Raw genomic sequence first — 14,601 nt, 5'->3', positions numbered from 1 at the left:
ATCAGTTTTAAGTTACATTTCACGCTTATAAATGCTAAAAAATACAAAAAATTTTCCGTGTAGGATAATTAGACGTACCGGGGGATATAAAATAGAGGCCGAGGTACATTTAACGGTCAAAAACGGCAGGTTCATTGTTTGTTCCGGTTGAAATATATTCACAAAGAGCTTATCAGTTCAATGTTTCGTGATTTTGAATGGGAAACACGAACGATGTATTGTTTTTTAAAATAATAAGTTACAAAAGATGACGTAAATTAGGATTTATCCAGTTTATATGCGACGTACCGCACTTTTCGAACTCCCCAGTATGTTTTCTAGCCCGTGCACTTTCAATCGACGATCATCCAGTGGATTTTCTCCAACATTTCTGGAATAATCACCTCATTTGGTCGACCACTGCGCTGTTGGTCTTCGCAGATCGTACGGTCTCGTCGAAACTTCGCTACTCGACAATCTGCGGATGCTAAAACAACTGTTTGGCGTGATTCGACGAGACTGGAGCTTAGCTCGGCTTAATTTTTGTCGTTTTTTGCGCCCACAAAACGTGTGTGCAAATGGCGCGGAAAATTCGAAGACCTGACGGAAAAATGAAGTTTTATCTTTCCAAAAGTGTATCATTCAACGCGAACGAACAGATTTTTCATCGTAAAAATTCGTCGGGAACCTTATTTATATAAACAAAACCTCGTACATCGTCTGCCGGTTTTTTATTTCCATCCAAATGGTATCTTTCTGAAAAAGTGGTGCCGTATTTCAAAAAAATTGGATGGTAAATAGAATTTGATATCCTCTCGAGCAAAATTAATGCCTTATCGATCGGTTCTTGTCGGATAAGTCGCCTGGATGACGATTCTGACCGACGTATAGAGTTGGGAAAACGATTTCGATACTCAAAATTAATTTTATATTGTACGAAATACGAAGATAACGAGTAATGACGTCGAATATAATTTTCAAAAATATCTAACTTGCAAAAAAGTGCATAAGTTGGTATGTCAAACTTCAATCGATCCAATCGAGAATTGACGTCAATCGAAAATCGAAATTAATCGATATCAAACGAGTTTCGAATCAATCGGAAATCGATATCTCTCTCTCTCTCTCTCTTCTGGGCGTTTCAGTTAGTTCTGCGCATCTTTTGCGCGCATCAAGCATGCGCAGGGTACCGAACGAGATAGAAAATGAATATATACGAGGTCTGGTTATAAAATAACGAGACTGGTTACGAAAAATGTTGACAACTCGAACGGGCGGCATCCCAAAATAAAAGCACCGGTTCGATATCTCTGTACATTTCTCGAAATGGGTTATTCCGCGTAAAACGTTATAAAATAGCGTCTGAATTCGAACCGCCCCAGCTCTATCGACCGGTCCGCGATCCAGGAAACTCCTCAGTTCCGTTTCGGTTCTCAATCCTGCAAGGACCTTCAAATGTTTGGACCCCTTTTATTAGGGCGACACGAATTACTGACCTTTCGTACGTATCGGTGAAACGGCATCATTAAAACTGTTTTTTTTTTCATTTTTTCCACGAAATATCGCGAATTTATAAAATCGGTGTTATTGTTTTGGTTAAATTGAATGCGAGGCTTGAAAATTGGGTCAAACGAATGCCACATCGCCGAATATGTTTGTCTAAGCATTATTTCGTCGTTGTTTGTTTATAAGGACCGGATCGAGATCTATTCAGACCTAATTCATCTATTTGATTAATTGTTTGATTTGTATTTCGATATTTTTTATTATTATATGGTTAAATATGGCGTAATACGCGAAAAAGTTTCGATTTTGGCGTTCTTAGATCGAAAACAAAACGCGTTTTCTTTATAATATCGAATTGTTTGGTACATTCGAGCTGTGCCGGTCCTGTGTATTAATTACATCGTATAGAGTGATTTATATATATATATCAGTTAAATTATAATTTAATTGTTTTATTAATATAAAAAAAAATACTTTCACTTTTTCTATCGCGATTAAAGTGAAATTTGTTTTTTTTTTCCAATAAACTATTTTTTTCTGGTCGTCATCATCAGCGATGGAGTTCCACCAGCTCGAGGCACGCGTCTACCTCACCTCCTAGATTTTATATAAACAATATTTTTTTTATTCGCGGTGGTACTATGAAAATTTTACTTGTATATAAACATTTTAAGATAAAGTGATTAAAAAAAAAAATGGTATTGCAAAAATTGGTATCTACGAGATATTGGTATTCGAGAAGATCGAGCAAGCGGTAAGTCCACATAAAATGTATTATGAATAATCAATTTATCGATTTATTAAAAAAAAATGTGAAAGACGCCGCGCGGATTCGCCGAATTTTAAAATTCCATTGTATTTGGACAGAGCCGGCCTTAGGACCCGTTTCGCGGGCTTATTCGTAAGGTTTTTACCGTTTAGTTCTACATGTGTCGTTGTCCCAACCTTCGGAATATGAGTTTCGTTCCAAATTTAGTCAAAAACGTTCAATTAGTTCCTCGATTTGAAATTCCGCGTACAAAATTGGCGATTAACGAACAAAAAACTGTTTGTTGATAAACTGCGTTTAAACAAATCATTTATACACCTGAATAAACTTCTAGAAACTTCTAGAACAGAAATAAATAATGTAATAAGGAAATATCAAAGGCGATTCCGCCATTTATATAAAAAAAATGTGAAAGACGCCGCGCGGATTCGCCGAATTTTAAAATTTTATTTTATTTGGACAGAGCCGGCCTTAGGACCCGTTTCGCGGGCTTATTCGTAAGGTTTTTACCGTTTAGTTTTACATGTGTTGTTGTCCCAACCTTCGGAATATGAGTTTCGTTTCAAATTTTGTCAAAAACGTTCAATTAGTTCCTCGATTTGAAATTCCGCGTACAAAATTGGCGATTAACGAACAAAAAACTGTTTGTTGACAAACTGCGTTTAAACAAATCATTTATACACCCGAATAAATTTCTAGAAGCTTCTAGAAAAGGAATAAATAATGTAATAAGGAAATATCAAAGGCGATTCCGCCATTTATATAAAAAAAAATGTGAAAGACGCCGCGCGGATTCGCCGAATTTTAAAATTTCATTTTATTTGGACAGAGCCGGCCTTAGGACCCGTTTCGCGGGCTTATTCGTAAGGTTTTTACCGTTTAGTTTTACATGTGTTGTTGTCCCAACCTTCGGAATATGACTTTCGTTCCAAATTTCGTCAAAAACGTTCAATTAGCTCTTCGATTTGAAATTCCGCGTACAAAATTGGCGATTAACGAACAAAAAACTGTTTGTTGACAAACTGCGTTTAAACAAATCATTTATACACCCGAATAAATTTCTAGAAGCTTCTAGAAAAGGAATAAATAATGTAATAAGGAAATATCAAAGGCGATTCCGCCATTTATATAAAAAAAAATGTGAAAGACGCCGCGCGGATTCGCCGAATTTTAAAATTTCATTTTATTTGGACAGAGCCGGCCTTAGGACCCGTTTCGCGGGCTTATTCGTAAGGTTTTTACCGTTTAGTTTTACATGTGTTGTTGTCCCAACCTTCGGAATATGACTTTCGTTCCAAATTTCGTCAAAAACGTTCAATTAGCTCTTCGATTTGAAATTCCGCGTACAAAATTGGCGATTAACGAACAAAAAACTGTTTGTTGACAAACTGCGTATTACCAAATCATTTATACACCTAAATAAACTTCTAGAACAGAAATAAATAATGTTATAAGGAAATATCAAAGGCGATTCCGCCATTTATATAAAAAAAAATGTGAAAGACGCCGCGCGGATTCGCCGAATTTTAAAATTTCATTTTATTTGGACAGAGCCGGCCTTAGGACCCGTTTCGCGGGCTTATTCGTAAGGTTTTTACCGTTTAGTTTTACATGTGTTGTTGTCCCAACCTTCGGAATATGACTTTCGTTCCAAATTTCGTCAAAAACGTTCAATTAGTTCCTCGATTTGAAATTCCGCGTACAAAATTGGCGATTAACGAACAAAAAACTGTTTGTTGACAAACTGCGTTTAAACAAATCATTTATACACCTAAATAAACTTCTAGAAACTTCTAGAACAGAAATAAATAATGTTATAAGGAAATATCAAAGGCGATTCCGCCATTTATATAAAAAAAAATGTGAAAGACGCCGCGCGGATTCGCCGAATTTTAAAATTTCATTTTATTTGGACAGAGCCGGCCTTAGGACCCGTTTCGCGGGCTTATTCGTAAGGTTTTTACCGTTTAGTTTTACATGTGTCGTTGTCCCAACCTTCGGAATATGAGTTTCGTTCCAAATTTCGTCAAAAACGTTCAATTAGTTCCTCGATTTGAAATTCCGCGTACAAAATTGGCGATTAACGAACAAAAAACTGTTTGTTGATAAACTGCGTTTAAACAAATCATTTATACACCTGAATAAACTTCTAGAAACTTCTAGAACAGAAATAAATAATGTAATAAGGAAATATCAAAGGCGATTCCGCCATTTATATAAAAAAAATGTGAAAGACGCCGCGCGGATTCGCCGAATTTTAAAATTTCATTTTATTTGGACAGAGCCGGCCTTAGGACCCGTTTCGCGGGCTTATTCGTAAGGTTTTTACCGTTTAGTTCTACATGTGTCGTTGTCCTAACCTTCGAAATATAAGTTTCGTTTCAAATTTTCTCTAAAACGTTCAATTAGTTCCTCGATTTGAAATTCCGCGTACAAAATTGGCGGTTAACGAACAAAAAACTGTTTGTTGACAAACTGCGTTTAAACAAATCATTTATACACCTGAATAAACTTCTAGAAACTTCTAGAACAGAAATAAATAATGTAATAAGGAAATATCAAAGGCGATTCCGCCATTTATATAAAAAAAATGTGAAAGACGCCGCGCGGATTCGCCGAATTTTAAAATTTCATTTTATTTGGACAGAGCCGGCCTTAGGACCCGTTTCGCGGGCTTATTCGTAAGGTTTTTACCGTTTAGTTTTACATGTGTCGTTGTCCCAACCTTCGGAATATGAGTTTCGTTTCAAATTTTGTCAAAAACGTTCAATTAGTTCCTCGATTTGAAATTCCGCGTACAAAATTGGCGATTAACGAACAAAAAACTGTTTGTTGACAAACTGCGTATAAACAAATCATTTATACACCTAAATAAACTTCTAGAAACTTCTAGAACAGAAATAAATAATGTAATAAGGAAATATCAAAGGCGATTCCGCCATTTATATAAAAAAAATGTGAAAGACGCCGCGCGGATTCGCCGAATTTTAAAATTCCATTGTATTTGGACAGAGCCGGCCTTAGGACCCGTTTCGCGGGCTTATTCGTAAGGTTTTTACCGTTTAGTTTTACATGTGTTGTTGTCCCAACCTTCGGAATATGACTTTCGTTCCAAATTTCGTCAAAAACGTTCAATTAGCTCCTCGATTTGAAATTCCGCGTACAAAATTGGCGATTAACGAACAAAAAACTGTTTGTTGACAAACTGCGTATAAACAAATCATTTATACACCTAAATAAACTTCTAGAAACTTCTAGAACAGAAATAAATAATGTTATAAGGAAATATCAAAGGCGATTCCGCCATTTATATAAAAAAAAATGTGAAAGACGCCGCGCGGATTCGCCGAATTTTAAAATTCCATTGTATTTGGACAGAGCCGGCCTTAGGACCCGTTTCGCGGGCTTATTCGTAAGGTTTTTACCGTTTAGTTCTACATGTGTCGTTGTCCCAACCTTCGGAATATGAGTTTCGTTCCAAATTTCGTCAAAAACGTTCAATTAGCTCCTCGATTTGAAATTCCGCGTACAAAATTGGCGATTAACGAACAAAAAACTGTTTGTTGACAAACTGCGTTTAAACAAATCATTTATACACCTGATTAAACTTCTAGAAACTTCTAGAACAGAAATAAATAATGTTATAAGGAAATATCAAAGGCGATTCCGCCATTTATATAAAAAAAAATGTGAAAGACGCCGCGCGGATTCGCCGAATTTTAAAATTCCATTGTATTTGGACAGAGCCGGCCTTAGGACCCGTTTCGCGGGCTTGCTCAAGAACATTTAGACGCATTAATACATCAAAATATGTAAAAAATAAAAAATTAAAGAAACGTTTTCTACTCTGGGTGAGAGTATTAACATTAAAATATAGTACGTGTACATACATTATATCAAATGTAAAATAAACTTTTAACTATTTTACATCAAATCTCACTGAAATTCCAGTCGAAACGATTTTTATCACTAATCATTCAAAAGGTCTTTTTAAGCTCTTTAAAAAGTAGTCTATGACTTTTTTTTGAAAAATTTACCCTTTTCCAGTTATTCGAGGTTAAATATTCAATTACGTAAAACAAAAATTATTCAAGTATCAATAACTTGCTTTAGGTATAACATTAAGATATTAAAATATAGTTTAATTTCTTTGTTTTTTTTATAAGCTTCATTTTTGTTCATTACAATTTTTTCGATAAAATGCATCATTACAGAGTTATACGTAATAAACTATTGAAAAATGCCGTTGTGTGTCTTTAAAGCTTTCGAGGTAGATTCGGGATCATCCGGAAGCGTTCGGTATTGTTCGGAAACAATTAGCGGCTGGTTACAGGGCCGAATGATTGATTTGATTTGATCGTCAGAAATAAATTTTATAACAAAATCCAAAAGTCAAGAAACCAAAAAGACATTCGTGACTTTTTTAAATCTACGCGTTCTAAAGTACGTGTACATACGTTATATAAAATGTAAAATAAACGGAGTAGATTCGGGATCATCCGGAATCGTTCGGTATTGTTCGGAAACAATTAGCGGCTGGTTACAGGGCCGAATGATTGATTTGATTTGATCGTTAGAAATAAATTTTATAACAAAATCCAAAAGTCAAGAAACCAAAAAGACATTCGTGACTTTTTTAAATCTACGCGTTCTAAAGTACGTGTACATACGTTATATAAAATGTAAAATAAACGGAGTAGATTCGGGATCATCCGGAATCGTTCGGTATTGTTCGGAAACAATTAGCAGCTGGTTACAGGGCCGAATGATTGATTTGATTTGATCGTCAGAAATAAATTTTATAACAAAATCCAAAAGTCAAGAAACCAAAAAGACATTCGTGACTTTTTTAAATCTACGCGTTCTAAAGTACGTGTACATACGTTATATAAAATGTAAAATAAACGGAGTAGATTCGGGATCATCCGGAATCGTTCGGTATTGTTCGGAAACAATTAGCGGCTGGTTACAGGGCCGAATGATTGATTTGATTTGATCGTTAGAAATAAATTTTATAACAAAATTCAAAAGTCAAGAAAACAAAAAGACATTCGTGACTTTTTTAAATCTACGCGTTCTAATGTACGTGTACATACATTATATAAAATGTAAAATAAACTTTGTTGTACGTATTTGTATTTTTATTATTAAACCTAACCTAAAAAAAATTACGTTCGAAAAAATTGTTTTTAAACAGTAATGAAGCGCGCGGTATATCGGTAAACAATAATAAACTCATAAAATTATAGTTAGATAAAACGTTGGTCTGTTTTATTAATTATACGAGTCGATATTTGTGTAACGGGAAACATTTTGCAGACACGCTCTGTCGATAATAATTTTATATAACGAAAATTTACCGTCGAAGATTTATCAACAGTGTTTCACGTGTGTTTCATTAAGTGGAAGAAAGATAGTTATATGTATCTAGTGAAAAAAAAAACTATGGGCGATGTTAATTTTGCGTGAACCGGATTCAAGGTTACCGAAACAGAACCGTACTCAGAATTTATAAACAATACGAACCAAATTAGTTAAATTGAGTTGGGGAAGTTGGTTGGGTTCTTAAGTCCTGAAAATTTGGAATTAAGTTCGTATTACCCTCCGTATCAAAATCTGCATGGTGGTTTTAATGAGTGAAAACCACCCCTTATCTAAAAATACTAATATTTCAGTTTTTTCTACTTTTTTTTTCAATTCAAATGTTTTACGTTTATTTACTATTATTTTATAATAGAAAATTTATATATTTTGAAGTATCAACCCTTTAAAAACTACCCTTGTGATGAAAATAATATAGGAAATAATCTTTTAACGATTTAAAACATTGTAATTTCGTTGTAACTATGAAAAATTCATGTCATTTTAATAAAATTTAATTGGTTATTATTATTCAACCCTTTAAAACTACCCCTTTACAGAGAATTAAATAAAAATAAATCTAATGACTACCAACTATTAGATTTTACATTCTTTTTGGTATTTCTTGTCTCTATTTAAAGGAATTTTTAATTGTCTATACCCTGTCAACCCTTAAGAACCACCCCTTTGATAAAAAATAAAAAAAATTTAATGACTCAATGTTTCGATTTTGAATTCTTTCGGTATTTTCCAAACACGAAGTGGTTTTTCATTTTATACACCCTGACACCCCTTAAGAACCACCCCTTTGACAATATTATAAGTATATCAACTCTTGGTACTCTCAAATGTACCTAAAGGCAACTTGGCATCGACAAAAAAAATCCGTGTGACAAAATTTGAAACTTTTCCATATTTTATAATTCACGAATTTTTATTTTTTATGTAACTCCGTTAATTTTGAAGCTATCACGTTCTAAAAAAAACCATTTTAAAGGTAATTTTCAAGGCTATAAGCTTATGTGTGTTAGAAGGGCTTGAAACCCTCCACATTTTATCAATAAAGGGTCAAAGGGTTGGGGATAACCAATTCTAGCACAATAGTGACGCATTAATTTGGTTATAACTCCGTCAATTTTTCTGTTACAAAAAAAATAAAAAAAGTGAAATAATCGTCATAAAAAATGCTTTAATTTGATTGTTTATTTGTTTTTTTATCTCTTATAGTTATGGAGCAAAAATGAGCAAAAATTTTTTTCAAAAATAAAAATTTTTTAATGCTGTTTTTTTTCGAAATTATGCATTTCTAATCAGCCAAATTTTCAAATATCGTGAATAACATCCAAATAAAGTATTTGGTACAAGGAATAAGTTCAATTTTGATTTTCAATGAAACGGCATTAGTTTTAGTGCAATTTTTTTTTAACTTTTAACTATTTTACATCATATCTCACTGAAATTCCAGTCGAAACGACTTTTGTCAGTAATCATTCGAAAGGTCTTTTTAAGCTCTTTAAAAAGTACTCTATGACTTTTTTTTGAAAAATTTACCCTTTTCCAGTTATTCGAGGTTAAATATTCAATTACGTAAAACAAAATTTATTCAAGTATCAATAACTTGCTTTAGGTATAACATTAAGATATTAAAATATAGTTTAATTTCTTTGTTTTTTTATAAGCTTCATTTTTGTTCATTACAATTTTTTCGATAAAATTCACCATTACAGAGTTATACGTAATAAACTATTGAAAATGCGTTTTTTTAACGAAAAATCGCACTTTTCAATTGCGAATAACTCAAAAACTACTGATGTGGCGAAAAAACTTTATACGACATTTTTTACTTTAAATTTGCCGATCTTTCGATTTCTGAGGTTATTTTGGGTGAATAAGGAATAAATAGTCAGATTTTGAATCCTTTAAATAAATCCCTGTAATAAGCGCTGGTGTTAAGTCCAAGAGCCCCAACCAAAAAAGTAGGTTCTGGAAAAAAAACGGTATTTTTTTTGAATATATTCAGAGGTGTCCCCCAGAATGTACATTCAAGTACGCGTCACGAAAGGGGGGACTTCACTTCAGCCGCCATCTTGAAAAACACGTTTTATCAAATATCTCGCGAACCGCGCATCGTACGAAAAAAATTGTACAAATCATTATTGTAGATAATAATATTTGTCATCTTTTTTATTTGAAACTTTTTTTTGTACAACGCATAGGTTTTTAATTATAGCGCTCCAAAGTTTTTTCAATATGGTTTTTCCTAAATATTTAGTTGATAAATTGAAAATATAAATAATACTGTACAATATAATATAAAATAGTATAAAACAAGCATAATATTCATTAATAATAACAACAACAATTCTTACAAAGTAGCGTAATTAAATATTTAGCAAAAACCATATTTAAAAAAGTTTGTAGCGCCATAATTATGCGTTATACAAAAAAAAGTTTCAAATAAAAAAGATGGCAAATATTATTATCTATAATAATGATCTGTACAATTTTTTTCGTACGATGCGCGGTTCGCGAGATATTTGATAAAACGTTTTTTTCAAAATGGCGGCTGTATTGAAGCCAAGAGCCGCAACCAAAAAAGTAGATTCTGAAAAAAAAAAACGTTCGGGAACAGGTATTTTTTTTGAATATATTCAGAGGTGTCCCCCAGAATGTACATCCAAGTACGCGTCACGAAAGGGGGGACTTCACTTCAGCCGCCATCTTGAAAAACACGTTTTATCAAATATCTCGCGAACCGCGCATCGTACGAAAAAAATTGTACAAATCATTATTGTAGATAATAATATTTGTCATCTTTTTTATTTGAAACTTTTTTTTGTACAACGCATAGGTTTTTAATTATAGCGCTCCAAAGTTTTTTCAATATGGTTTTTCCTAAATATTTAGTTGATAAATTGAAAATATAAATAATACTGTACAATATAATATAAAATAGTATAAAACAAGCATAATATTCATTAATAATAACAATAACAATTCTTACAAAGTAGCCTAATTAAATATTTAGCAAAAACCATATTTAAAAAAGTTTGTAGCGCCATAATTATGCGTTATACAAAAAAAAGTTTCAAATAAAAAAGATGGCAAATATTATTATCTATAATAATGATCTGTACAATTTTTTTCGTACGATGCGCGGTTCGCGAGATATTCAATAAAACGTTTTTTTCAAAATGGCGGCTGTATTGAAGCCAAGAGCCGCAACCAAAAAAGTAGATTCTGAAAAAAAAAACGTTCGGGAACAGGTATTTTTTTTGAATATATTCAGAGGTGTCCCCCAGAATGTACATCCAAGTACGCGTCACGAAAGGGGGGACTTCACTTCAGCCGCCATCTTGAAAAACACGTTTTATCAAATATCTCGCGAACCGCGCATCGTACGAAAAAAATTGTACAAATCATTATTGTAGATAATAATATTTGTCATCTTTTTTATTTGAAACTTTTTTTTGTACAACGCATAGGTTTTTAATTATAGCGCTCCAAAGTTTTTTCAATATGGTTTTTCCTAAATATTTAGTTGATAAATTGAAAATATAAATAATACTGTACAATATAATATAAAATAGTATAAAACAAGCATAATATTCATTAATAATAACAATAACAATTCTTACAAAGTAGCCTAATTAAATATTTAGCAAAAACCATATTTAAAAAAGTTTGTAGCGCCATAATTATGCGTTATACAAAAAAAAGTTTCAAATAAAAAAGATGGCAAATATTATTATCTATAATAATGATCTGTACAATTTTTTTCGTACGATGCGCGGTTCGCGAGATATTCAATAAAACGTTTTTTTCAAAATGGCGGCTGTATTGAAGCCAAGAGCCGCAACCAAAAAAGTAGATTCTGAAAAAAAAAACGTTCGGGAACAGGTATTTTTTTTGAATATATTCAGAGGTGTCCCCCAGAATGTACATCCAAGTACGCGTCACGAAAGGGGGGACTTCACTTCAGCCGCCATCTTGAAAAACACGTTTTATCAAATATCTCGCGAACCGCGCATCGTACGAAAAAAATTGTACAAATCATTATTGTAGATAATAATATTTGTCATCTTTTTTATTTGAAACTTTTTTTTGTACAACGCATAGGTTTTTAATTATAGCGCTCCAAAGTTTTTTCAATATGGTTTTTCCTAAATATTTAGTTGATAAATTGAAAATATAAATAATACTGTACAATATAATATAAAATAGTATAAAACAAGCATAATATTCATTAATAATAACAATAACAATTCTTACAAAGTAGCCTAATTAAATATTTAGCAAAAACCATATTTAAAAAAGTTTGTAGCGCCATAATTATGCGTTATACAAAAAAAAGTTTCAAATAAAAAAGATGGCAAATATTATTATCTATAATAATGATCTGTACAATTTTTTTCGTACGATGCGCGGTTCGCGAGATATTCAATAAAACGTGTTTTTCAAAATGGCGGCTGTATTGAAGCCTCCCCCTTCACGACGCCCACTTGGATGCACATTCGGGGAATATTAAATTCATATTAAATAAAAATACCTTTTCCAGTACGTTTTTTTTTCCAAAAAAAAAAACTCGTTTTTTTGTAATTCGATTCGTTCCAATTGAATCGCACCCAACGCGACTAAATTTTCGACCGATCCTCGTATACACTCGTGTCTCGATTGACCAATCAAAGCAATTGAGGTGTCGTTGAAAATTTGGGTGATTGTGGACGTTAAAATCTAAATTCCAAATTTATTTATATCGAATTAACTTTCAGGGTGGTTTCGTTGAGTTGCCTGGTATCTATAGATGCCGATGGCGGCTATTATCCGGCCACGCCGCCCGCAGCCATGAGGCTACAGGAGGAGAATTTATCGTCGCCGTCCGGGGGCCCCGCCAACCAAATAATCGCCATCGAAACCAACAACAATCGCGCCACCGGCTCCGAACTGGAGCTATTAGCAAAACTGGAAGAGGCCAACAGACTCTTCGAGTCGGACGCCAAATCGCTCAATTCGTTGAGCGGGGCTTCGGCGACGTCCGGACATTCTCGAAAGAGTTCCGATACGTCTCAGATATCTCTAACGTCAGGTAAACGCCATCAGATATAAGACGCGAAACGTCGATGTGTGAATAATTTATTCTTAGGGACGAGTTCGACTCAGGAACGGGCAGAAGACGGAGGCGAAGAGGACCTGTGGGTCACTTGGGGTCATGTAGTTAACGATTGGGAGAATAATTGGAGGAAACAGAACGCGCAAATAAGGGAGTTGGTCCGTAGGGGTATACCCCTACATTTTAGGCCGATAACATGGCAGTTGTTGTGCAGAGCCACCGATTCGCCCGAAAAAAAATTGTACGCCGAATATATAAAGGTAATTAGTACGTTTAGTAGTTTCGGTTAGGCCGTTTGTTCGTTTATATTTGAGGTTAGGATTGTATTTATTGATTGATTATTGCGAAATCGTATTTGTAAGAAATTTGGGGAAGTTGCTTTGATTTTTGGAAAAGTTATTCGGTTTTTTGGAAGTTGATGTTGAGGGGTAACCAAAAATTTTATGGGAAGTTCTTGTACCTTCGAGATGTTACTTGAAATTTGGGGAAACTGTCGATGTTTTGTTCGAATTTTGAGAAATTACGCGAAATTCCATTCAAAACTCGAAAATTGTGTTAATTTCCAGATCAATTGTATAACTTTGGAGGAAATCGAATTTTCTAAACATTTTCCGCCTATAATAATGATTTTTTCGATCGACTAACAACTTTTTCGAACTCCTTATATCAAAAAACCCATGAAACCGTGAAATATTCTGTAAGTTTTTTCAAAATATTCAAAAATTATGTCAGTTTCTATATCAAATGTTTAACTTTGAAAGAAATCGAATTTTCTCAAATTTTCCGCCTATAATAATGATTTTTTCGATCGACTAACAACTTTTTCGAACTCCTTATATCAAAAAACCAAAACCCATGAAACCGTGAAATATTCTGTAAGTTTTTCCAAAATATCCAAAAATTATGTCAGTTTCTATATCAAATGTTTAACTTTGAAAGAAATCGAATTTTCTCAAATTTTCCGCCTATAATAATGATTTTTTCGATCGACTAACATCTTTTACGAACTCCTCGTATCAAAAAACCCATGAAACCGTGAAATATTCTGTAAGTTTTTCCAAAATATCCAAAAATTATGTCAGTTTCTATATCAAATGTTTAACTTTGAAAGAAATCGAATTTTCTCAAATTTTCCGCCTATAATAATGATTTTTTCGATCGACTAACATCTTTTACGAACTCTTCGTATAAAAAAACCCATGAAACCGTGAAATATTCTGTAAGTTTTTTCAAAATATTCAAAAATTATGTCAGTTTCTATATCAAATGTTTAACTTTGAAAGAAATCGAATTTTCTCAAATTTTCCGCCTATAATAATGATTTTTTCGATCGACTAACATCTTTTACGAACTCTTCGTATAAAAAAACCCATGAAACCGTGAAATATTCTGTAAGTTTTTTCAAAATATTCAAAAATTATGTCAGTTTCTATATCAAATGTTTAACTTTGAAAGAAATCGAATTTTCTCAAATTTTCCGCCTATAATAATGATTTTTTCGATCGACTAACATCTTTTACGAACTCTTCGTATAAAAAAACCCATGAAACCGTGAAATATTCTGTAAGTTTTTCCAAAATATCCAAAAATTATGTCAGTTTCTATATCAAATGTTTAACTTTGAAAGAAATCGAATTTTCATGATTTTTCCGCCTATAATAATGATTTTTTCGATCGACTAACATCTTTTTCAAACTCCTTGTATCAAAAAACCCATGAAACCGTGAAATATTCTGTAAGTTTTTCCAAAATATCCAAAAATTATGTCAGTTTCTATATCAAATGTTTAACTTTGAAAGAAATCGAATTTTCTCAAATTTTCCGCCTATAATAATGATTTTTTCGATCGACTAACATCTTTTACGAACTCTTCGTA

At 33.0% G+C, this 14,601-nt stretch overlaps 1 protein-coding gene across 5 annotated transcripts in view; it reads left to right on the top strand.

The window, feature by feature from the left end:
- Window positions 1–14,601, top strand: part of LOC130450157 (ecotropic viral integration site 5 ortholog) — a 43,066-nt gene that overhangs the window by 1,093 nt on the left and 27,372 nt on the right. For 4 of the 5 annotated variants that reach the window (XM_056788371.1, XM_056788374.1, XM_056788370.1 and 1 more), the window contains exons 1-4: window positions 1,260–1,480; window positions 2,040–2,239; window positions 12,388–12,701; window positions 12,759–12,985. In XM_056788371.1, the coding sequence (XP_056644349.1) occupies window positions 2,181–2,239; window positions 12,388–12,701; window positions 12,759–12,985 (600 nt within the window). In that variant the 5' untranslated portion in view covers window positions 1,260–1,480; window positions 2,040–2,180. Of the gene's footprint in view, window positions 1–1,259; window positions 1,481–2,039; window positions 2,240–12,387; window positions 12,702–12,758; window positions 12,986–14,601 lie in introns of those variants that run through there. The other variant, XM_056788372.1, reaches the window with a different exon arrangement.

This window comes from Diorhabda sublineata, chromosome 11 (assembly GCF_026230105.1).
Source record: "Diorhabda sublineata isolate icDioSubl1.1 chromosome 11, icDioSubl1.1, whole genome shotgun sequence".
In the NCBI taxonomy this organism is placed as follows: domain Eukaryota; kingdom Metazoa; phylum Arthropoda; class Insecta; order Coleoptera; family Chrysomelidae; genus Diorhabda; species Diorhabda sublineata.
The sequence above is the reverse complement of the archived record's forward strand: the minus strand, read 5'-3'. Positions and strand labels throughout refer to the sequence as shown.